This window comes from Asterias amurensis, chromosome 11, assembly GCF_032118995.1.
Source record: "Asterias amurensis chromosome 11, ASM3211899v1".
In the NCBI taxonomy this organism is placed as follows: Eukaryota; Metazoa; Echinodermata; class Asteroidea; order Forcipulatida; family Asteriidae; genus Asterias; species Asterias amurensis.
In genome coordinates, this window is record NC_092658.1 from 5,396,269 (window position 1) to 5,421,132 (window position 24,864).

The following is a 24,864-nucleotide window of genomic DNA, read 5'->3' on the forward strand; positions in this document are numbered from 1 at the left end:
TCAAATTTGCACATGTTTGTTATTTTATGCATATGTTGAGATACACCAACTGTGAAGGCTAGTCTTTGACAATTACCAATGGTGTCCACTGCCTTTAATGTTTTAACTCTATTGGGTTAGTAATGCCAGAAGAGATGCCGTGAGACCTAGTCATAGCCTAAAGTGCCTATTTGTGTTAAAGACGCTGTATCGTCATACGCACGAACGAAAAATGCTTGCCAAGCATATTTACCTTTGACACAGTGCGACGATAGCTGTTACATTTACCATCCCCGGAGGGCGTAGTCTAAATATAGATACGTGCTATTGCAATGGCATGGGATTATACGCACGATACGTGCTATTGCAATGGCATGAGTTTATACACACGATACGCGCTATTGCAATGGCATGGGTGTATACACACGATACGCGCTATTGCAATGGCATGGATTTATTACACACGTCGATCGTGTTTATCTGTGTCTAGAGCTTTTCGTCGTGTTTTCATGTTTGACTGTGCGCAACCACCGCACCTTATCCGTAGGGAAAGGACCTGCGGGTGTATTATGCGTTTTTGACGGCGCATCAAAATGGCCATGAAGAAGAGGTGAGGAACAGGAAAGTTACCTGGGCAGTATCGGAATCTGCCAACAAAAGAAGGAAATCTGTGCAAAACAGAGATTATCAGAAGGAAGTACACAGCAGGCTAGGTCAATCCAGCTGATGCGAATGATGAGTTCCAATCAATGCGAGAGCAGTGTAAATTCATTAACTCAAAACTGTCCCAGTTTGTCAAACATCTGATGACAGTCCTGTCCGCGATCTTGTTTACTTACTACACTGTTCATGTTCTAGATCTACCAGTAGACTTCTACTTGTGGTCAAGACCAGAGTTTACGACTAGAATATTCACCAGAAGGTAGGCTATTAAAGTTTTACTCGCATTTTACTCGCTCTCTCCACCTATGTATTAATTTTTGCTTCAGTTCATTGCTTTCGTTAGGTTAGGGGTCCATACTCTCGACAAGCTATGCTTTTTATCGGGCCCCCCTCCACAAGTGATGATATTACGAAAATAATGTTTAAATATTCCTTCTTTTTTGTTTTAAAGTGGATTAAAGAATTAATTATAATGAAACGGGCTTCTTATTGATCCTGGTTTTTTTTAAGAAAGAGCTTGGTTTCGGGGTTTTTTATTATAGTTTTTTTGTACTAAAGAATATGCCTGCAAAATAGCTGGAAAGGTCTCATTGATTAATTTTGTTTTCATTATAAAAAAATAAAATCTAAATAAACGGTTAATAAGGCCTATGTTTTCACACAGCATGGTCGTCACAGGCATGCAACTGTAACTTAAACAAAAAGGAGGAAATTACAAAATGTCACAAAATTTTGTACGATATTTTTCAATTGAAAGTACTGAGAATAAAAAAAAAATTATATCAGCTGATGTAGTTGCATGCCTGACATCAGTGTGAAAACCCTTTTCTCCCTAGCATAGTCTAGGGACCCTCTAGAAAAAAATAAACAATACAACTGAAAATGGAGGGGAAAAACTTGGAAGAATAAATAAATGCCTTGTCGTGTAAACAAACGGTATCATAATTTATACTCATGGTCATACCATAAATGTGTTGTGTTTAATTTCACTTTTCAGTGATCAAGATAGTCTACTGGTGTCATCAACGCCAATAAAGAAAACCACAGCAAAGAGACTGTTTGGACCCATGGAGAAAGGAATGTCACTAGACCATGCAGACATTAACTCAGAACGGTTAGTAATAAAGTTGTCAAATGTACAATCTTTCTGAAGGTTCTATGAAGAAGGGATGGCATTCAAGGACCTTGCAACTTGTCTTGTTTTATATATACTAAGGCTACTTGTGAACTGATCAACCACAACGACCGTGAATGCACAAAATAGATCATGGCCTGACGTTTCAACCCAGTCTAATTTCGAAGGCTAAATGCATACACTGTTAATTTTGTTTCTGAGCAGACACAATAATCATAATTTGATGTTTGTTCACAAACGTCACTCATACAGGTTAAACAAGTCTAGTATCAAAACAAAAATGGGCATGACAGGTTGTTTTTGAAAGAACATTTATTGTAACAATTAGGATGCCTTTTATTCCAAATTACGACTAAACAGAAAAACAGTTAAAACTTTTAACTTGCCAATAAATAGACAGAAAATGCCTTGCCTTTATGCACTGCAAAAACTGGGGTGTAAAAAATTAACACCAATGTATTTTCACTTTATTGAGACCCTAAAAATAACCCAAATTAAAGGAACACGTTGCCTTGGATCAGTCGAGTTGTTCTTTGAAAAGCGTAACCGTTTGTAATAAAAAGCATATGGTTAGAAAAATGATTCAAAAGTAGAATACAATGATCCACACAAATTTGCCTCGAAATTGCAAGGTTTTCCTTTTACTTTGCGAATTAACACGGTCGGCCATTTATGGGAGAAATTTGACGCCCACAGATGGCCGACTGTGTTAGTCGATGAGGTAAAAGGATAACCACCCAATTTCGCGTAATACTAGTGTGGATCATTATATTCTACTTTTAAAATATCTTTCTAATCATAATGTATTTTATAACAAACGGTTACAAACACTTTTCAAAGACCAACTCGACCGATCCAAGGGAACAAATGAGTGTTATTTTCATGTTGCTAAACACCCAATGATGTAAACAATAAGTTGTTGTTTGTACATGTATCTTTGTTTGACATTGATCTTGTGTCAATTTTAACACCCAAGTATGTGCGCGTGTATCCTTGAATGTTTCGTAAAAGTAAGCTGTTTCCAAAATCAGTTGTTTTTGTTATATCAACAAACTACACCTCTAGTAACTAAATAAACCTTCCAAAGGATATTCTTAGGAACATACATATTCATTTCAATACATCCTCTTGTAATAAAATTCTTCAATTTTCAAGAGCTCCAGAACACTTTAACTTGTCAAACCAAGGTGTATTTTTCTGATCTCATATTATTATTTCCCTTTCCCAGGTTTCCACAGGTAAAAGAAATGGTCAGCACATCCCAAGCCCAAACCGCAGCCCTATAGCTACATCACAGATTCGATGGAGAGGATTGCAGCTAAAAGATCATAAGTGGGCGGGGCGGGTACATGGTTATTTATCATAGCATGTCACTTTTTACTTTATCTGATGATAATCCACAACGCATTTCTTTCACCATTGCAAAAGTGCCAGCCCCATCCATAGAAAAACTAGTCTAGGAGAGACTTGATGGGATGAACAAGAAGTAAAGAAATTGGAAATCTCATTCTTTTCACTTTGAAAAACAAAACCACTTGGCGTTACATGGTTTAAAACTATTGCAGGTTAAATATTTTGTAACGTCTGTTTTATAGACACTTTTTGGTAGTTGTCAAAGACCAGTTTTCTCACGTTGAGTATCTCAACATTCATGTGCACAAAATGACAAACCTGTGAAAATTTGAACTCAATTGGTCATCAAAGTTGCGGTAAAATAATGGAAGAAAAAAACCCTTGTCACACCAAGTTGTGTGCTTTCATGTCTTGATTTTGAGACCTCAAATTCTAAATCTGAGGTCTCAAAGTCACATTTGTGGAAAATTACTTCTTTCTTGGAAACTAAGTTACTTCCGAGGGAGCCGTTTCTCACAATGTTTTACACTATCAACAGCTCTCCATTGCTTGTTACCAAGTTTTTATGCTAACAATTATTTTGAGTAGTTTACCAATAGTGATCATCTTGAAGATTGTTCATATCAGCCAAAATCACAACTATCAGCCAAAATTAACTCCCACTTTAATTTCCTAAATACATATGTACCAAGTGGAAGGTCTCATTTCTGACTTGATCATTAAATTTAACAAGTTGAGGTAAAATGACGTGTTCTTGGATCATTTTCTTGTCTTTTGAGTATGTCCTTGTTATGAATGATACACCTTTGAATTAATGTAATTTCTTTATCCATAGTTTGTTTTTATTAATCTTATTCCTCATTTTGGCTTGACCCATATACATTGATGTGTCAATAGCATACTCAGTACTTCCACCAAATTCTGTGAAAAAAAGCAAGCATGTTACTCGGGTGGGATTCAAACCAATGACCTTTGCAATTCTAGAGCCAATTAGACTAGTTTCTATGACACTGCTCTAGAATTGCAAATAATAATAATATAATAACATGCATTTATATAGCGCTTAATACAAAGTTTCTAAGCGTTGCAAGGGTTGTGGGTTCGAATACCACCCAAGTAATTTGTCTGTGATGGTTTTTTTTCAAAGAAGTTGCAAAATACAGTGGCTCACACGCATCGGTATATATGGGTAAAACCACAATAAATATTCATAAACCCTGATGCAAATAAAACATATTCTAAATCTCATATTGTTGTTATACTTAATATTTTTGTGTGTAAAAAAAATTCACTATGTAGAAACCAGCTACATACAGCTGCTTATAACAACCCTCCTATGTCTCGATTGCAAAAATTAATGAGCTGAGCTTATAAATTAGTGTGGAGACACTCATACTAAAATATGCAACAAATAACAAGGGGAACAGATTGTGCGAGTTTTAAAAGTAGTTTGGGTTTGAACAATGGAAAAGTAATTGGAGTGAGACTTGAACCAGCAATCTTAAGATTAGCGTACATGCACTCTAAAAAAAAGGAGCTAGCCAGCACTATGTTGGCTGTGTCCCTATTAATCAATTTCTGATGACAAATAGGGACACCGCCACCATGGGCTGGATAGCTCAGTTGGTAGAACACTTGTACGTTAATTCAGAGGTCATTGGTTCATGTCTCGCTGCGGTTAATTTCTCTTTTTTCAAACTCAAGCAATTAAAATATTTTAGAACATGCTGAAAAATTGCAATATTATTTGTAATAAGAGCCTTCGAGGTCTGAACCCAATATAAACACCATTTGGTGCTAGAAACCTATCCCTTATTGATAAAACAAAACACATGGGATGAATCTACGGTTTATAGCACCAAGTCGCCCCTGCTGCTAAAAAAAACATGCTGCCTATTATGCTGCATGCTGAAAAACTGTCATTATTGTGGATTTGCTCTGCTGCCAGCATGTCATCCCTGTAATCCATGAGCTGTGTGTGTGTGTGTGTGTGAGGCACCCATTTCACCTTCTAGTGCAAAACTTATTCTCCTCCAGCAGCGTTATATCCCTGCGATTTCTACATCTGCACCATGGCAAAACTTCTTGAGGGGGAGCTTGGGGTTCATGGCTTGTGCTTGTTAGCTGCAGAATGCAATTGACATGCTGCAAGCTGCTGTCTCTACAGCTCTGCGGTTACATTTTCAACCTCCTTGGAAGAGCGTTGAGATATTTCTGAAACGGTAGACACACATTATTGTTATTTACATTCAGGCATATTCATCCTAGGCTGTTTGACAATGTGTTGCTCTTGGGAAAACCAGACAACTGTGATAAGTGTACGATAGCCTTACACCATGTGAAGATCAGCCCTTCCACTATCTAAACTATTTGTTGATGTTGTTGTTTTCCAAAATTACCAGTATATCATGCCTGCACCTGCTCTAAATGTTTTATTTTATGTATTTATTTTGTATTTGTATATGCCCCTGTAAATATTTCCCTAATTTTTGGTTTGTAATTTTATGGTTTGATTCATAGTGTTTTTATGTGTATAAATATTATTTATTGTTCTACCCCTTGCCTTGCTGTCTTTCTTCATTCAAGTTCAGTTAGTTTTCCATATACGTAAATATTGTTTTATGTTGATGAAATTCATCTATATATTTTCACAGACTGATTCAGGTACATGCAGCTCCTATAAACCATGTATACATATTTTAACTTGTATTTGTACAAAAAAATAATAAACATTCAGAATACCTTGATATTGCTTTCTCTTCTTGAATTTGTTTCGCACAGCATCAGATTTGCCTGTTCTCCCCTCGCCTTCAGTTGTTTCTGAATCCGACTCCTGAAAAAATACAGAATTTAATTATAGTGCCCTATCCGTTTGCCATAATAAATTGCTGTAAACAAATTGTTGGGTTTTTGTTGTAACATGTTTTCAGATTTACATTTAACTTACACATTTTGGGTAGTAAAAAGCTTCTCTTAAAATGTTACTTGCTGCAAAGTATTGAGGCATTTGGTAAAACAAAGTCACGCAAAATAATCCATCTCCGTTTTAGCACGCATGTAAAAACGTAATTACCAGTTATGCTATAAATACTAGTATAACTTACTGGTAACATATTTTACATGCTGTAATAATTGTTCGTCTCACCAGGGTATCAGCAAGTATAGTATTGTAAGGGTAGCTATCAGTATTTACCGTATAAGTTTAATGTAAATCTGTAGATTATAGATATTTGTGTTTTGTGTCCTGATCCTACAAGTACAATAAGTACTCAAACCGTTTGCCGTTTTCTCGAGAGAAAATGATGAAAATTCACCCGTTTTCCAGAACGGTGAATAATAACGAAAGTGACAATAAACACGATTGGATCGACTTGGATAAAACTGGGGTAACAGTAACACATAAGGCTAAAATAGTGGTAACGCTTACTTTATTATTGAGATCCCTGTTGTTGTTCCTCACTTCCTTCCGGTCCTTTTGTTTGTCTTGTGCCACACACACTCGCAAAGCTCGTGGGAAAGCTCCCCGTGTTTCACTGTTTTCTGGCAAGTGTTCTTGCAACAAGCACAGAGTGACGGGCTTACCATGAACAGTGTATCATCTCCGATTCCGCCATCTTTGTATTCACGACGAACTAACAGAGGGTGTAAGTCACACTCGCAGAACAGCGTAAACAACTTTTATGAGCGAGAGGGCGCTATTGCAAAAACTGGTTTTTCTTTGACGATAGGGGGCCTTTAAGTCCAATAAGGTGATTTGCTCTTTCGTTGCAACGAACACACAACTTTATTTACCCTTTTTCTGTGAAAGCATTAATACACTTTAGGGCTGTATATAGTGACTCTGATTATAACCGCCAAAACCAACAATAAAACAAATAACACCCCCGCCCCTCTTAATAAAATTAAAAAAAATGGAAAAATAAAAAATAATAATAACAAAATCAAGAAAACAAAAACAACAACAAACGAACGGACGGACGGACGGACAGACGGCCATACAGACAGACAGACAGACAGACAAACAAACAACACAGGTTTGCTTGTCATTTAAACCGAGGACATCCCTTTGTTCTCCTATTGTTTTGGACTAAAAGTTTTGCTTTATTTTAGAATCGAAAAATATACAATTTAGGTCACACAGAGGGAGCTTCTTGGGGCAGTTCTGACGATTTTATCACCGATGATAGCTAGCTCCATGGATATCACGTCTAATGTGATCGTAGGCTGCGCTAATGACGGAGTTTAATACAAGAGGGCGCTATTTAGGGAAATAGTGTATTGACTATCGGGGTTGACTAAAAAACACGATCACGGACCAATTCTAACGTTTTCATAGGGGCCGCACAATCGGTTGACCTCGTGTGCGACGGCAAACTATGCAAGCGTTGTATAACACAACGACAAGTCATGTGTTACAGTATGTTCAATTACAAACTAACCACAAAAGTTATATCAGTTTACGTATCTCTCATAGAGTGCAATTTTAATAACTTCCCATAGAGTTGTTTCCATAATATACAAGCTATTTTAATTTATCATTAATTTATTTTAGTTGTTCAAAACACCTGGAAGATCACCTGGAAGATTTGTAATAATTTTGAAGTGAAATACATTACTCATAAAATAACTAGCATTATTGTAAATAAACTACAACTTAACAAATGAATCTCCATAATCTTTTGATATGTTGGACAAAAGAATACATAAACTTTATGTTTTCCGGGTCAATTTCAGTAAAAATAATTCATAAGATTTTTTAGTCAAATTTCCTTTAAAACTCAATCATTCAAACTATCGAGTTCCTATCTCAGTAAAACACCAAACTGTTTCGGTGCAAAATTTTGACTGTTGTTTTCTGACGCAACGCAACTATAAGCAAATCATTTCCAGTCGAAATTGACTGAGCCGTTTGTTGTTGAAGTTGGTCCAGAAAACCTACAAGAATTTGTACATCTAAGTCTAGTTTCACAGCGCTGCTTAAAGGCAGTGGACACTATTGGTAAATTTGATTTTTCAGACCTCGGGTTAAAAATTTGAGGTCTCGAAATCAAGCATCAGAAAGCACACAATTTCGTGTGACAAGGGTGTTTTTTCTTTCATTATTATCTCGCAACTTCGACGACCGACTGAGCTCAAATTTTCACAGGTTTGTTATTTTATGCATATGTTAAGATACACCAACTGTTAGGACTAGTCTTTGACAATTACCAATAGTGTCCACTGCCTTTAAAGACACTGAAAACTATTGGTAAATGCCAAAGGCCAGTCTTATCACTTGGTGTTTCTCAACATATGCATAAAATAACAAACCTGAGAAAAGTTGAACTCAATCAGTCATCGAAGTTGGGAGATCATAACGAAAGAAAAAAAACATGTGTCACACGAAGTTGTGTGCTTTCAGATGCTTTAATTCAAGACCTCAAATTCTTAATCCGAGGTCTCAAAAATCAAATTTTTAGAAAATTACTTCTTTCTCGAAAAATCTAATACTTCAGAGAGAGCAGCTTCTCAAAATTTTGTATACTATCAACAGCTCCACATTACTCGTTACCAAGTAAGGTTTTATGCTAGTAATTACCAATAGTGTCCACTGCAGCATTGTGAAATTGAAACTCGCAAACAATGCCCTGTTTAAAGAGAAGGCAAGAATACAGAAATTTTAATAATTCTCTCAATTTAACCTTCAAATACATAATTATACAATTAGCCGGTATTTATTTAAAATTTTCCAAAAGAAATTAAATACCATATAGAAAGAAATAAACATTTTTATTACAATAAGCAAATTTCGTTGAAATCTGTTGTCAGATTTGCGCAAATCTTTTCCCCCACACATGCTAAGGTTTAAACGTGCTTGTACATGCTCATTGCAAAAAATAAATCTTAATTTTAACAAACTTGAAAAAATAACATTGATATAGAATATTATTACTTTATTTTTCTGAAAATTTACAACATACACCTAAATAAACCATAATCGTCACTTTCATTTCTCCGAAATGAAAATTAAAAAATAAAATCAAATTGGCAAAATTAGAGAATAAACAGACGCAAAGAACAACTCTTTCAACCCTAACATAAATGTAGAAATATAGAAAGAAAAATTCACAAATAAAAGGAAATTAGATCAAGTCATGAAAAGGAAAAAATAAACTGTAATGGTGGAGCACTTGCAAAAGAAGGACAAGTTCAATAAATTTGCAAAAAAGATTAATGTCCCAAGACTGTTTTCATTTTTTAGTAAAATAATCTGCTAAAAATATACAAATGTATGTTGAGCTCAAAAGCGTTCAATGCTTACAGGCACTGAGCACTACTGGTAATTACTCAAAATAATTGTAAGCATAAAAACTCACTTGATATTGTAAGACATTGTGATAAATGTTTTTGAGAAAGAGGTTGTCTCACGTAAATAGTAAAAGACTTTGGCTTAAGCCTTTTACTAGGCATCTGAAAGCACACAAACTTGTGCTACAAGGTTTTCAATTTTTCTTTTATTACCTTCCAACTACAATGACCATTAGTCAAAATTTTCACAGGTTTGTTATTTAATGCATATGTTAGGATACATCAAGTGAGAACACTGGTCTTCTTTGGCAATTACCAAAGGTGTCCAGCAGCCGAATTAACGAAACGCGAGGATTAAGCATAGCTCAAGTTAGCTGTCAGCCATTTTATGGAGTCAAAATTTTGACTCCACAAAATGGCCGACCATGTTACTTGGCAGTGTAAAAGGAAAAGGTTGCAATTTGGAGGCATGTTTTTATGGATCATTACATTGTACTTTCAAATCATCTATTAAACCATTTGCATTTTGTAACAAACAGCTTCAAACAATTTTCGACGTACAACTCAACCAATCCAACGCGCGTTCCTTCAAATCCACCAAGAACACACTAAATCCACCAAAGTGTATGAATTGCAAGGCATAGCTGAGCAAAGTTCATCAACCTCATGTATCCCCATAAGTAAAGAACAAAACGAAAAATTATAATGACTAAGGCATAATTATTATAAACAATAAACATGGCGCATTAAGACCATACAAAGTGAGGCACTATCAGAGATGCTATCATTTGCATCTAGCAATCAGGGAGATTGTGTCCAACAATCGGGGAGATATTTAGAATTATATGTACATTCACGGACAAAGTTTCTATAGTCAGATAGACTTTCAAGTTTGTTCATCAGAACATGGAAAGATTGGTTTGACTTCAGGTCATTTTCTGCAGAATCCAGGAGAGTTAACAGCTCTGTATTATGCAGCCAAAAGTTCTAATCAAACAGTACCAAACCAGAAGCAAATTAAATGCCACAAAGTTACCTTTGTGCTCAGGTTTTAGAATTCCAAAGCCAACTCTAGTCTAAGTATTAGTATTTACTTTAACAAACAATTCTGCGTAAGATAGAATACCTAGCCCTGTTTACAGGTATTATCTGCCATGCAGATCTGAGCAAAAACATGCGCCAATACATTGGCCTTTTAAATTACTGAAGCCAGGCACTTATATCATGTACTGACATTTCATTAAGGCACACGTGGGCATACAGATATAGCATTACTGAACAAACCTAATGTTGCGTTCTTGTAAGGGCAAGGCAGCTTTACTGTAATAAAGGGTTTGTCAATGAACAAAACGTAAATCTGTACCCGGGACATTTCAAGAGACAACAAGGTGATGGAGGTAATTGCCTCCCGATGTCGGTAAAGGATCAGGTCTGATCAACCCAGCTGACTCGTGCCACGAAATACCCCAGGAGACTGGTGAAACAGAGAAAGCCCATGCACCACATTCCAGCATTATAAGCAAAGGTGTGGTACGTTGTGATAGTCTGTGGTATTAGTGTCTGCTATAGATCTATGTACAACAGAAGAAACCCATGTACCCAATGCTAGCCTAGTAGGTATGGTACTCTGTGGCAGTCTGTGGTACCAGTACCAGTCATGCAAACGAGAAATCAATGCACCCAATGCTAGCCTTGAAGATGTGGTACTTGTCTACAATAAGTGGTAACAAGGTCAGCTGTGCAAACAATGTTGTCTGCAAGTACATTTATATCTTAAGTGGTTATTTTGCATCAATTGGTAAAAACATATTTTTCGTCATGTTAGGTTTGTCGAAATTAAACATACAGTGCATGTTCATCAACTGTAGAAATGTCTGAACCATTTTTAAAAGTTCCTAGTCAAAGCACAGACCTTATGCAAATGACACCATTTGAGTAGGGCGCCCTCTTTCATCATCACTGCACATCCAAGATGGGGCCTCGATGCCTTCAATGCATAAGGTCTATAGGCAGCAACTGAACATTCTATCATTAACATCATCAAGAAAAATATAAATCTATTTATTAATATATATTACTTGATCCATATATAATAACACATGCGCAACAAGATATTCCTTATATTATTTCCGAAAAAAGTACGAGATGTGAGCAAATCAAGAAGTTGAGTAGAAAGAGACACCATGTGAATAACATTTCCTTTTGAGGTGTGGTGGTCCAGGGGTGGATTTCACAAAGGTAGTCCTAACTTAGGACTAGTCCTAGGCAATGCTAAGAGATAGGACCAGTCCTAAGTTAGGACCTAGGCAATGCTAAGAGATAGGACTGGTCCTAAGTTAGGACCAGTAACTCATCCTAACTTAGGACTGGTCCTATCTCTTAGCATTGCCTAGGACTAGTCCTAAGTTAGGACTACCTTTGTGAAATCCACCCCTGAACACCGAGGGTTCTTCATTTCAGAACCACCACACAACTCTGAAGAGAGATTTCATTTACACAGTGTTACCGCAAACCTTCATAAAGTGTATACACCTTGCAGAGTTTTAAATCCTACAAACGAATTGACATTTGATCCTACACACTATCTACACAATCATGACCCCTTGCGCATTACGCGTCTACCATTTTGGGAGTCAATTCCTTTGCGTACATTTTGCCTCCCTAAATGGCGGACAGGATAGCGGCGTGTGAGGACCCCTCCACCTTGAAATGGTTCAAGACATGAAGTTAGTTTTCATCTTCAAGAAACATTACAACATGATTACAATTCAATGAGTCAGATGACAAATTTCACTAACAAGTAGCAATTGCTTTCCTTTTTTCCCAATTTAAAAGCTCTGATGACAAATCATCAAAAGCTGCGTTGCTGTTATTATTTGAACCAGACAAATCATGGAACTAGGTTCTCATAAACTTCTCCCCTGTTTGTGCTTCCCCAAAACCCACAGACCCATGTTGTACCCTTCCTTAGCGAAGATTATGATACTTATCCGAAGACGGCACCGCAATTTTGACATCGGCGTTGTCTCATGGCCAGACAGCACAGAATGCCTAAGGGGAAGAACAGCACGGCACAGCAAACACCAAGCAACGTGAAGTCATCTTCCAATATGCCGATACGACACGCCGGACAACCTCCGACCAACACCACGTTGGTTGTTGAGAGGGTGATGGGTTGAGCGGGGACGTAGCTGCCTTGTGGTGGTGGGGCACCGGTTGCTTGCTGGTAGCCCGGGGGTGCACCTGCCTGGTATCCTCCTAACAGAAATGAACAATAGATGTTAAATTTGCATCAAGGAAAAAGAATTCCAATTTTGGTTTCAACCTTACACCGATGTGTGTTAGCAATACCACACATTTTGAAATATATTAAAATCGTTGCGGTACCCACTGCTAAAACTGTGGAAGTGTGGTGGCCGAGCGGTTAAGAGGACTGAATTCAAACTCTGATGTTTTTGATCAGCACAGCAGAGTTTGGGTTCGAATCCCCAGTCGTGACACTGTGTCCTTAAGCAAGACACTTTACCATTGTGTTCGTCCTTCTGATGGGCAAAAAGGTGTTGGTCCCATGTGTTGTGTAACGTATGTAAAAGAACCCAGTGCATTTATCGAAAAGAGAAGGGGTTCGCCCCGGTGTTCCTGGTTGTGGCTGCTAACTGCTCCATAACACCTTGTAAACCCTTACAAGGTGCTAAATAATTGGGTCTCAGAATTCATCACTGCATTAACCCATCTTTCTGAAAGTTTTGCCTTGAGTACCTTGTTTGGTAGATACGTGCGCTGTATAAAACGTTGATATTATTATAATTTATAGGATGTGAACTACCTCTAGCTACCGGGCAATCTCGGTGGTTTAGTTGGTAAGACACTGCTCTAGAATTGCAAGGGTCATGGATTTGAGTATAATGCTTAGTGATTTTTTTCACAGGACTCGGGAAATTATCAAGTATATGAAGGATGGTGCCGTTGTATGGCGACACGGTTTTGTGTGCTCTCATTATTTTACTCTTATTAGAGGCCTATCGCTTTTTATCAACACATCCTCTGGAATTTACGCATATGGGACTGAGAGAACGACCAAGATTAAGCTGTCGAAAGAGGTACTTTCACATCTCCATATCTCTCTCGAGTAAAAAAGCGCCCTCTCTATAGTAGATGACAAGTTTCACACAGCACATGACCTCTTTAAACCCATGTGGTCAAAGAATCGATTCCATTCAATTATATTTGGATCCAATAGTACTTTACAGTTTTAATCCCACAGCTGTTCGTGTTCATAAAGGAACACGTTGCCTTGGATCGGTCGAGTTGGTCTTTGAAAAGCGTTTGTAACCGTTTTTTATAAAATGCATATGGGTAGAAAGATGTTATAAAAGTAGAATACAATGATCCACACAAGCATGCCTCGAAATTAAGTGGTTTTCCTTTTACCTTGTCGACTAACACGTCGGCCATTTATGGGGGTCAAAATTTTGACTCCCATAAATGGCCGACCATGTTAGTTTGCACAGTAGAAGGAAAACCACGCAATCTCGAGGCAAACTTGTGTGGATCATTGTATTCTACTTTTAAAACATCTTTCCAACCATATGCATTTTATAAAAAACGGTTACAAACGCTTATGTTTTGACCAACTCGTCCGATCCAAGGCAATGTGTTCCTTTAATGAAGGATTTTAATCAAATGTCTATTTCTGATTTTAATTCAATACGCTGTTTTTATCTTTCATATAAAAATCATTGTAATACTTTTTAAAAATGTTTATATATTTGATACATTTTTGTATAATGGTAATTTTTTTAGTTGGTATTTTTTATTTAACATATTTTTAGATTAGCAAAACCAAAACGCATTTCACTGTGCAATTACATTTTACATGCGACAATAAAACATTAAAAGCATTAGTATATCACCTTTTTTTTTTAAATGCGTTACCATTCTCAATTACATATTTGTTATCTCTCTGTAAATTGTTGGTCCCATTTTATAGTTATAATTGTAATAATAATAATATTTGATAGATAGAACAAACCATTATGCAGGACTTATATGGAATCAACAAGAGGTGATCAAAATTTAAGCTTATTTATGTTTTCCTATGGCATAAGCCCAACGCCTTTACAATGCGTTTGATAACCATGTGTTAACTAACTCAAAATACTACCTTGGTATGGTGTCCCTGCTGGATAGTTCACAGGTTGGGCCTGTCCATAAGGTTGTTGGCCACTCGGAGGAGGTTCTCCGTAAGCCTGACCACTTGGTGGACTGTAAGCGGGTGGTTTGTCTCCGCTTGAGTTGATTGGGTGAGACATCGGGGGAGGAGAGGAGGGCTGAACTTGACAGTAAAAATTACTAGTTCTTGCTGCAGTCGCTCATCTAAATGTATGCAATCAACAAAAGAGAATGAGTGTGTCTTCATGAACTCTCTGAGGTATTTATAAATGTGTGTTGTGCTTTTTCGAGCTGAGTACATAGTAACGTAGGCCTCTTAAGAAGCATGTAACAACAATTAGTGTTATACCATACATATGTAGGCCTACTTTTCAAATCCCCTGCTTTAAAGGTAGGGTCATAGATTAGACTTCAAACCATAAATTTAATAAGTAGTTAGCACTTCAAATGTTAGTAGTAACCTTTCAAAGGCATATGGTTTGGATTATAGCTTAACTTTTCTTTTTGAGAATAAATTGTTCCTTTTTGAGAATAAATCGTTTCTCAGAATTCTTAGGTTTGGTTTCCGTTAATGCTGCAACCGGATTGCAGATAGTATCCACTTACTCCTAGAATGAGGTTCGTTCTGCTATCGTCTCAACTCTCAAGGAAAAATAGCGGACCGAACCTATATAGTTAATTCTAAGAGTAGTACATAAATGTAACTACTGTCACCTCGCTTTGTTTTTCTTTTCTTTTCCAGTTCAGTAAAATATGGACCTCTGCTATTTGAAGACCTGGCACTTTGATTATTTTTTTGAGAAATTCTATGTCATAAAACATCAGACTGCAGTTTAATACTAGCTATAACCATACACATTAGGCAACACAAGAAACACGTATTATTATAGCTCTGGCCGGCTCAGGGTTAGTTAGGGGCCTAAATAACAAAACACATTTGTATGCCCATTCTGCATCACAGACAAATTCCACAATGCACTTTATGTAAAAAGTCTACAAAGATACACTTAGACAAGAATAACACACAGGTCAGTATGTATACATATATTGTTGTATGTAAAAGACTAAAAATTAAAAAAGAAAAATGGCACCAAGAATAAAACTTAAAAGAACAATAAAAATACATGGGGCGATTTTTTCGAAATTTTGACATTATCGTTCATGCGATAATGTCAAAATTTAGAAAAAAAGGAATCTAGCGCCCCAGTCACTGGGTCTACGTTTATTGATAAGCCTGCGAGTTCTTTCACAGAATGTAATGATTGAATAATGTAATGAATAACCACAAAATGGCAATTTCCCCCAACTGTCTCATGTACAAGTACAAACTTTACTTTGCAATTTGGTATCCCTCACACTCACAGTCACAATGATTTAATTTAATAATTAAAAATAATACATCACAATACATTATACAACAATAATGGTTGTTTCATGACAATAAAATCAGGATATTAACAAGTATTAAGCAGTGACAGTTATGAACAGCAGCCAAAATTGTTAACAAGTCAGAACTTAGATTTTAGAAGGGCAAAACTTAGGTTAATTTATACATACACTCGCTGCACTATCATGACTATCCGACCCAACCATTTAATTTCCATTAAATAATGACAGAAAAATGACAAGTTGCTTTACTTTACCTGTGTCAAACTTTTGCCTGGTTCGGGCTGTACGTCAGAATACCACGTTCCCACACTGCAGTCTTTGTGTAGATTCAATAAATAACAAAGGTTGATAATTTCACGAACGTAATCACACTCTATCAACGAATAAAAAATGGCCACTGTTTACGATTTTGTCATATGACAATGGTGTTTTGTAGACTATGGTATGACATTGACGCATTGACACAGTTGGTGCAATGAATCAGTGTCACACGACGTCTCACACGTTCTTCCCCAACTGCAGAACCTGCCCAACTATAGTTGGGCATGACCCGATTACGTATTCGGGACGGGCGCTGCCAGTGGAGGCGTCTCGAAAGAGTAGACACGGCACGTGCTCTTTCTCGCCTCGATCGCAGATGTCAATGACGTATAAACGAAAGTTCCAAATGGTCGCTGACAAAAACTTTAATGCTATGTGACAACTTTTTAGAAACCCCTTTTGAAGTCACGCGTCTGAAAAAATAATGAGAAAACAAAACAAAACAACAAACCAATCCATTTTACAGTCACTTCTTCTGCGGCCCGCGCGGTTTTACGCTCTACTGCTGATGAACATGCCGGGGGTACGTAGCCGCTGCCTGGAGCTGCAGCAGCACAATTTCAATTTATTCATTCATATTTATTTATAAACACGTTCACGTTACATATGAAGCCGTAAATGGTCTTTTTAAAATTTATTTTATGTGAATGAGTCTTTTCCCCTGTCGTCGCACACTTACAAAATGGTATTGAACATATTGAATATTTTTAACTTTTAGTTTTAAATAGAAATTCTGCCGGAAAAAAAACCCCAGGCTGTTGTTGATGTCACCACCTCCCGGATGTCACCGGGCATATTTAATGCAGTTTCCATGAAATCACACTTTAATAATTTTCTGCGCTGTTTTCGGTTCGGGCCTATATGCAAAGTGCATGGCGATTGAGATTTTCGGGATCCACTGGATGTCAATTTTACGCGACGCAGCTATAGCTCAATAATAATTGTTAGCTATAAACTTGGTATCATGGTAATAACGAGCACACTGGATATGGAGAGCTGTTGAAACATTGTATGAAACGCCGGCTCCCTATGATTTTTCTGAAGTCATAGTTTTTGAGGAAAACAAAGTTTCAAATAATAAACCACGCACTTAGCCTTTTCATCGACACACATATTTTGTGGAACAAGGGTGTGCTTTCTTTTTATTTTGATTTTTGGGGTTGAACAAAGAATTGACTAGAGTGGGATTCGAACCAACGACCTCCGGATTAACGTGCCGGCGCTCTACCAATTGCTATCTAGCCCTATGAACTATATTGGCGATGTCCCTATTTTGTCAATATTTTTTCTTGCAACTTCGATGACTTATTGTTGTGCATGAGTCCCACATTTTCAAAGAGTTGTTATTTTTACAACCAAAGGTGTCCATACAGTGCCTTTATTTGGTGGTGAAGTTACATTCCATCCACCTAATAATTTATCTTCCGGTTATAAATCAGATTCATATTTTCCAACAGAAACACCATTTTGGGCTTTGGCCCAACTATAGTTCGGCAGATTCTATGATTGGGATGTAACCAATCGACAACTACCCGTATATTGTGTACGCGCTCCAATGCATTACGCGTGCAGCCTACTCAAAACGCAATTATGTGATTTTTTTGTTTTTTTTGAGGAATGGCACTTTTTGAAACAAATGCAGATTTACCAACATTTCTGAAATTTGGATGTGGTATGTTTTTGAGCCACGTTTGTGTGGGGAATGGTGAAGCTATTTGAAGCACGTGACTAAGAATTGACCTTCAACGCCTGCTGCTCCTTTGACCTTTGTGAATTGGTCAAAGTTCACCGGATGCGTAAACTTTATCTGATCATCGTTGCTTGGCTGGTGGATGGATATGTTGGGCGCGATCGGGCAATCTGCGCGATCGGTTGATCGCGCTGCGCTATTGACCGATCGCGCTGCGCTATTGAAATATCTATTGGTCGCGCAGCAATCGGTAGATCGCGCAAAGCCTTTCCTGCGCGATCCGCTGATAACGGGAAAAAATACTCGTAGCGCAATCGATCAATCGCGCAAAGATGTCATTGCGCGATCGACCGATTGTTGCGCGATCGACCGATTGTTGCGCGATCGACCGATTGCTGCGCGACCAATTGATCTTAATTTGATCGTTCAATAGCGCAGCGCGATCGGTTGATCGCGCAGATTGACCGATCGCGCCCAACAGATAAATGCGGATGGAGGTTGTTCCAAATAATCATGTTCAGGTAGTATTCTTCTTTTAATGTTTACAGTTTCATTTTGAGGTCGATGATGACAATTTATTGTGGATCATTCCCGCCACCGTGTGTGTATTGCATTCCCGTAGAAATAATATTTAATTGTCATTGCCGATTGTAATTTTTCAGTCCAGACGTGATGGTCATTTTAGTTTTAATTTCAATTCAATCACCATCATCACGAACATCAACATCACTGCACACAATATCACTTACTCCACACACACGCATTATGACAGGGCAGGTGGCTTGTAACCCATGCATGGCAATGGACAGTTGGCATTATTTTATAAAGAATAATTTTTGTGAGGTTGTATGGGACACAGTGTGGTGTGATGTGTTGTGTTTAGACATTTTTTTTGCCGGCTCAACTAAACTACAGAGGCTGAGACCATGGAGCAGACAGATACAGACAGTCAATCATGAGAGTAGAGTCTCTCTACTCTAGCTACTCACACCAATTTACAAGAAGGGAGACAGAACTGCACTAGCGAATTATCGCCCAGTTTCAATTACCTCCATTTGTAGTAAAACCATCGAACACATTATTTTTAGTCATGTCATGGATCACTATGACTCACACAACATCCTTGCCGATGTCCAACATGGTTTCAGACCTGGCAGATCCTGTGAGACCCAGTTGATCATAACATCACATGATCTAGTCAAGTCGTTGGACAACAGAGAGCAGGTAGATGCAGTAGTATTGGACTTCTCCAAAGCCTTTGATCGTGTACCACACCAACGGTTGCTACGAAAACTCCATCACTACGGGATACAGAGCTCACTTTTGCTTTGGATGGAGAACTTTCTCACTAGACGCTCCCAACGTGTTGTAGTGGACGGTACAGCATCAGATTGGTCCCCAGTCACATCAGGGGTCCCACAGGGGACTGTACTTGGCCCTTTGTTGTTCCTCTCATTTATAAATGATCTACCATCAGACATAACATCAACTCTCCGCCTTTTTGCTGACGATTGTCTTGTCTACCGGTCAATAGCATCCATCAATGACTCTGTAGCTCTTCAAAACGATCTTGACACCTTACAGCAATGGGCTGAAACATGGAACATGAAGTTTAACAAAGACAAATGCCACACCATGCGCTTCACCTTGCTACGTAAAACCATAAACACTGAGTACAATCTCGGTGGTAGTGCTCTTACTACAGTTTCTGAACACCCCTATCTTGGCCTAACTCTTACAAGTAACCTGTCATGGCAATCCCATATAGACATTATATCTGCAAAAGCAAACAGGATGCTTGGACTCATCAGACGTAACCTCAGAGGCTGCTCGCGGAAGCTACGGCAACAAGCATATCTTTCTCTTGTCCGCCCACATCTCGAATACTGTAGTACAGTTTGGAACCCGCACACCAAGAAAAACATCACCAAAATAGAAAAAACCCAGCGCCAAGCTGCCAGATTCATCCTCAACAACTACCACAGCAGGGACAGCATCTCCAAAATGATAGATGATCTTCAATGGGACTCTCTTGAAAAACGCAGACAGGCTGCTAGCATCTCCTTGATGTACAAGATCCACTATCAGCTAGTAGCCATCAATCCAACCCAATACCTCATACCCATGATCCCAAGCAGTACTCGATCCTACCATAAATGTAAATACCAAACCATCCCAGCACGTCTCCAGCTCTACAAACATTTGTTTTTTCCACGAACAGTCTTGTGGTGGAATGCTCTCCCCAGCCAGATCCTCGAGCTCCAATCCATCGGGGCTTTTAAGGGGGCGGTTTGAGCAATCATTTAGCTACCTCCCAACTTTTTACTCGCACCTTGTACAATAAAACGCACCTGCAACACTTGGCACCGCACACAAGCAGCTATCCTTGGCGTTTATATCCTGACTGAAGGACTATGCCAAGTACCGAAGTAGAAGTAGAAGTAGACAAGCCTCCATGAGACAAGTAACTTCGGGCCGCTGCGGCTGTGTTCAGATAACAAATTACACTTACTTATCTCTGATGATTGTGAATGATTTTTAAATTAATGTCTGCAATGATGATATGATTATGAATAATCTTCTTTTAGTCTACACACACAACACTGGGGTAGACCTACGATTGAACATGCCAAAAATGTCAAACAATTTTTTTTAAAAAAAAAACAGCACCCCAACTTCTGCTGCACGTCTAGACTAGACCTTAAAATCCAGGTGGCTGAAAGATGCAAAATGTGGTCGCAGTGGCGCAGTAAAGTGTGGTTACTCACTGTACTATACTTAGTTTGCTAAATCATGAATGCCCTTGTGACTGGGAAGGTCATGTTAACAAAGAAACAAACAAACAAACAAAACTGTTTTAGTTTTTAGAAAGCATGGCGAACATGACTCTGTATAGAATGCAATAATTTGAAAGACCAATTAGAGGCCATTTTCATCCAACTATGATTTTGTTTTTAACTTGTTACACAAAAACATTGCCGTTTTATCACAATAAATGCTTTTTTAATTAACATAGAAAATATGATTCATTTGTACAGGCTATGAAAGTATGAACCACTGGTCAAGAAAGTAGCCGTTAACAATGGCATCCCAAAACTACCTTTGGGCCGTGGATAACTGCGGCCACACCCACACCCTGTCCACCAACTTCCAGCTCTGGCAACAGCGAAGCCACGCCTCAGACGGCCATCTTGTTGAGTTTAAGAAGGTGACGTCGAGCAGACGGTGTGCGTGGGCGCTAGGATGTGACCAAGAGCTGTATGCTTATATCTTCCCAAGTGACGTGCCTATAAGATGTCTTGAGTATACCTACGAGAATCAGGTATCCCATTCAAGCCTGTTTCATCATACTTCCTGCGAATGCGAATGCAAAGCGAATTGGAATGTCACAGACCTGTTTTCGCTGCGAATGTTTTTTGCTACACATTTCAAGCGTTGCGAATTATTCGTTGCTAATTTATGACGTCAAATTCCAAATGCATTCGCACTTGCAGAAAGTAAGAGCTAGGCTCTATAATCATTCAATATATTTGTGTAGTGGTTAACCCTGGCTGAGACTCCAAAGTACTGTGCAAAAAAGCACACTGCTCCAAACTTTATGACTATACCCAAACCGGGTCCAAAGACGAGGTCTTGGCCCAGTTTCATAGAGCTATATTATTGAGCTACATGTATATGTATCTAGCCCTATGTTGGCGCAGTATTTGGCGGTCTCCCGAAAGAAAGAAGCATTAACTTTGCTCACTCGGATGTTATCTCGCTTGACTCTACTTTCAAGCAGGGGTGGTTATTTCCCAGGAGTTTGCAGGGTTAGCAATTCAAGTGTGAACATGTCTCTCAAATTCTTTCAGAATATTTTTTGCAGTTTGTCACGTGTGAACTGAAAGGGATTAAAACAAGAACACTCATTATCCTAAAGTAAAAATCCAGAGATTTTTTTTTTTATCTACAGAGGTGGAATCCAGTTCATGGTTTTTCCGAGAAGGGACTGTTTCCGACAGACCGTGGAGGCTGGACGGATGAGAAGGGTGCTCATCCCCTGCCCAAGCCCCACGGTATCAAGCTCCCGTCAAGCCATTGGGTATGGGAATCGGACTGGCATGTTGACGAGAGCATCAGGGGTAAACCAACTGGAAAAGGGGTAAGAATAAGGCATTGTGACTCTTGAACAGATCCGTGGCTGTTTGCCTTTACTTTGTAAAATAATTTGGGTTGGACAACTTTTTTTTACAACTTCCGTATTAACATGCCGGAGCTCTACCAACTGAGGTCTCCTTATTTTGTCAATACCTTTGTTTGGGTGCCAGTCAAAAGCCTTACAACCGTAAGTTGTCTTGAATGCCAAAGATCACGCACAACTTGGGAAGCAGCAACCTTTGGTAATTGTCAAAGACCAGTATTTTCACTTGGGAAAACCAAGTGGACATAATCGCTCCGGATTTTCGGTGAGCAACCCCCTTTTAAAATAAATTTTCACAGGCTAGTTTTATTGTATGTATCATAGGGTAGATGGCCTTAGCTTTCGATCAAAACCGGACCTTCTTCAGAGGCATAAAACAAGTACAAACAAATACATATCCATTTATAGAAAAAGAGAGGGGGAAAGGGATTGAGGAAAGGATCCAAAAGAAGCGGGAAAATAACAGCCAATCAAAGTTTCTATTTCAGAGACAATGTGTGGCTGTGAACCAATAGGAGTAGAGTGGCGAGGACAAAGGATGTTTAGAATGAAAGGATGGGTTACTGGACCATAAAAGTGGTAAATGTATTGTTCGACAACAATGCCGGACAACATGAAAGGGTAGGATTAGAGAGCAAGTTGCATCATGATGCAACTAACAATGGTCAATTAATAAGAATAGCAAGATCAAAGGTATGATGATTTTCATGTGGAAAAAGAGGGGGGGTTACTTACATCAGATAGTGACAGTGATGAATTTATAAAAACAACTTTAAACAAGATTAATTTATACTTTATGAATATATACAACATATAAGTTCTTAGGCCAAAGTGAAGTGGAGGGTAATGAGAAGTTATTTGATACCAGTGTTTATGTTAAGTCCAAAGGGTTTGACTGTCTTGAGTTGGTGAATCCAGTGTGATTCTCTACTCTTGCGGTGTGTGTCATCACCATTGCAAGCTTCAATCACCAGAAGTTCAACATCACTAACACTATGATTGGGGCTGTTAAAGTGGATAGAGACTGGGTACGGTTTCTTAGTCTTTATGGAAGAGACATGATTCGCAAAGCGAAGACTAAGTTTGGTCTTAGTCTCTCCCACATATTGTAGCCCACATCTCTTACATGATATGACATAGACTACATTAGACGTGCTACATTCAGAGTCGGTCTTGATGTTGTATGAAGAGCCAGTGGTATGACTCTTCACCTTGAGTGAGGGCTTAATGTGCAGACACGTTCTGCATTTGGAACGGGTACATTTGTGACAGCCCAGTATATCTGTCGGGGGTTGTGTTTGGACTGTACCTGGGGGAAGTTTGGCCCTGACTAGTATGTTACCAAGGTTCTTAGGGCGGCGGAATGCAACCATGGGAACCTTAGGGATTGCTGAGTGTAACCTACTGGAGGAGTGAAGTATAGGCATGTTATTATTGAGAATTGAGGGAAGTTTGGGTAGTTTGGAGTGGAAGGTAGTGACCAAAGCAACTCTATCGGTCGGAGCTTTTTTATATAGTAATAAAACAATCGAATAAAACAATCGAATGGTTCTAAAACCCAAGGTATATTTTTTCTTTTATCCAATGGGGGTAAATGAGGAATGACAATTTTTTTCTAAATTCTTTTTCTCTCAGGGATGGCAATATGCAGTCAATTTTAACTCCAGAGAGAATTTCACTCCAGAGAAGCATTGGAACTCATGTGTCCGACGGAGGAAGTGGATCCGCTATAGACGGTTTAAGGCCACTGGTGTGTGGGCCGTGGTAAGTGGGGATAACTGGGTACAGAAAGGTACCGTAGCTGATATGCAACACCTTTGATGGGTATAACTGGGTGTCATGGGATACCCTGCACCTGTGGAAGAGATGGTATAACCAAAGATTTCAGTTGAGTCTGCCCTTTTTAGCTTTTCACATACACTGGCTAAACAAGACACCTCTCCAATATTACAGTTTGGTCCCGTGCGTTGTGTAATACACGTCAAAGGCCCCTGTTACAATTATCCCTAAGAGAACGGTTTCGCCCTGGTGTTTGTACCAGTGGCTGCTGAGTGTGTTGTCCAGCACCTTGTAAACGCTTATAGGATGCTAAGTAAATCAATCACATAATTCAAAAACCGGTCTTAAAATGTTTCACTATGTTGAAGCATCTTGAGTTCCTTATTGATAGATACTTGCGCTTTATTACACCCCAGAATGATTTTACTAAGTGTAAAGCATAACCATGACTCAAGGCGTAAAGCATGATCTAAAGGTCATTAAATATAAAATGCATGTGAATTTAAATAACAAATTGATCACAATCTACAAATAAATGTTTTACTTAATTGAAATTAATTTACTTTTCTACCAAAAATAAACTTGGAAGACCACTCTTAATTTATAAACACTTTTTACAGGGAGTTACCACGAGCTCCAAAAAGTAAAATTTACCTTTTAGTCTTGAGCCGCAGAACTGAACCTTATTTTCACATCACTTGGATAGGTACCTAGTCTGTTCCCGGATGCTTTGGAGGAACCTTTCCATGACATAGCTATTGGGGGATACGAGTTACCAGGCCAACTTGAAGGATACCTCTCTGTGTGGACAATAACAGCTCTTGGCAAGGTACAGTAATAGTACCAATTTTATTTGTCTTTAAAAAATATTTGTGCTAACTGTTTGAGGAAGGAGTCTATTAGTTATGACTATTT

General features: G+C 38.4%; 3 protein-coding genes and 1 long non-coding RNA gene across 5 annotated transcripts in view; 2 read left to right on the top strand and 2 right to left on the bottom strand.

Annotated features, from left to right (window-relative positions):
* The first annotated feature begins 506 nt into the window (after positions 1 to 506).
* On the top strand, positions 507 to 3,874 carry LOC139943815 (uncharacterized). The gene is made up of 3 exons (XM_071940643.1): positions 507 to 901; positions 1,640 to 1,756; positions 3,006 to 3,874. Exons 1-3 carry the CDS (start codon positions 729 to 731, stop codon positions 3,061 to 3,063), a joined length of 348 nt encoding a protein of 115 aa, XP_071796744.1. The 5' UTR covers positions 507 to 728; the 3' UTR covers positions 3,064 to 3,874.
* Positions 2,072 to 6,775, bottom strand: LOC139943816 (uncharacterized). The gene is made up of 3 exons (XR_011786893.1): positions 6,558 to 6,775; positions 5,873 to 5,963; positions 2,072 to 5,344 (listed from the first exon to the last, which is right to left on the bottom strand). It is a non-coding gene; the product is annotated as an uncharacterized lncRNA (long non-coding RNA).
* An 815-nt stretch (positions 6,776 to 7,590) lies between these two features.
* Positions 7,591 to 16,459, bottom strand: LOC139943817 (membrane protein BRI3-like). Its single transcript, XM_071940644.1, has 3 exons — positions 16,234 to 16,459; positions 14,583 to 14,794; positions 7,591 to 12,676 (listed from the first exon to the last, which is right to left on the bottom strand). The coding sequence occupies exons 2-3, from the start codon at positions 14,728 to 14,730 to the stop codon at positions 12,405 to 12,407; spliced, it is 420 nt and encodes a 139-aa protein (XP_071796745.1). The 5' UTR covers positions 14,731 to 14,794; positions 16,234 to 16,459; the 3' UTR covers positions 7,591 to 12,404.
* A 1,996-nt stretch (positions 16,460 to 18,455) lies between these two features.
* Positions 18,456 to 24,864, top strand: part of LOC139944061 (tectonin beta-propeller repeat-containing protein 1-like) — a 40,016-nt gene continuing 33,607 nt past the window's right edge. For both annotated transcript variants that reach the window (XM_071941013.1, XM_071941014.1), the window contains exons 1-5: positions 18,456 to 18,511; positions 21,029 to 21,312; positions 21,943 to 22,131; positions 23,806 to 23,934; positions 24,656 to 24,778. In XM_071941013.1, the coding sequence (XP_071797114.1) occupies positions 21,073 to 21,312; positions 21,943 to 22,131; positions 23,806 to 23,934; positions 24,656 to 24,778 (681 nt within the window). In that variant the 5' untranslated portion in view covers positions 18,456 to 18,511; positions 21,029 to 21,072. The remainder of the gene's footprint in view (positions 18,512 to 21,028; positions 21,313 to 21,942; positions 22,132 to 23,805; positions 23,935 to 24,655; positions 24,779 to 24,864) is intronic.

Coding starts and splice junctions, on each gene's coding strand:
- LOC139943817 (XM_071940644.1), bottom strand. CDS start 14,730: ATGTCTCACCCAATCAACTCAAGCGGAGACAAACCACCCGCTTACAGT. Junction 12,677..14,582: donor AGCAGGGACACCATACCAAG/GTAGTATTTTGA, acceptor CATTTCTGTTAG/GAGGATACCAGGCAGGTGCA.
- LOC139943815 (XM_071940643.1), top strand. CDS start 729: ATGCGAGAGCAGTGTAAATTCATTAACTCAAAACTGTCCCAGTTTGTC. Junction 902..1,639: donor ACTAGAATATTCACCAGAAG/GTAGGCTATTAA, acceptor TTCACTTTTCAG/TGATCAAGATAGTCTACTGG. Junction 1,757..3,005: donor GCAGACATTAACTCAGAACG/GTTAGTAATAAA, acceptor TCCCTTTCCCAG/GTTTCCACAGGTAAAAGAAA.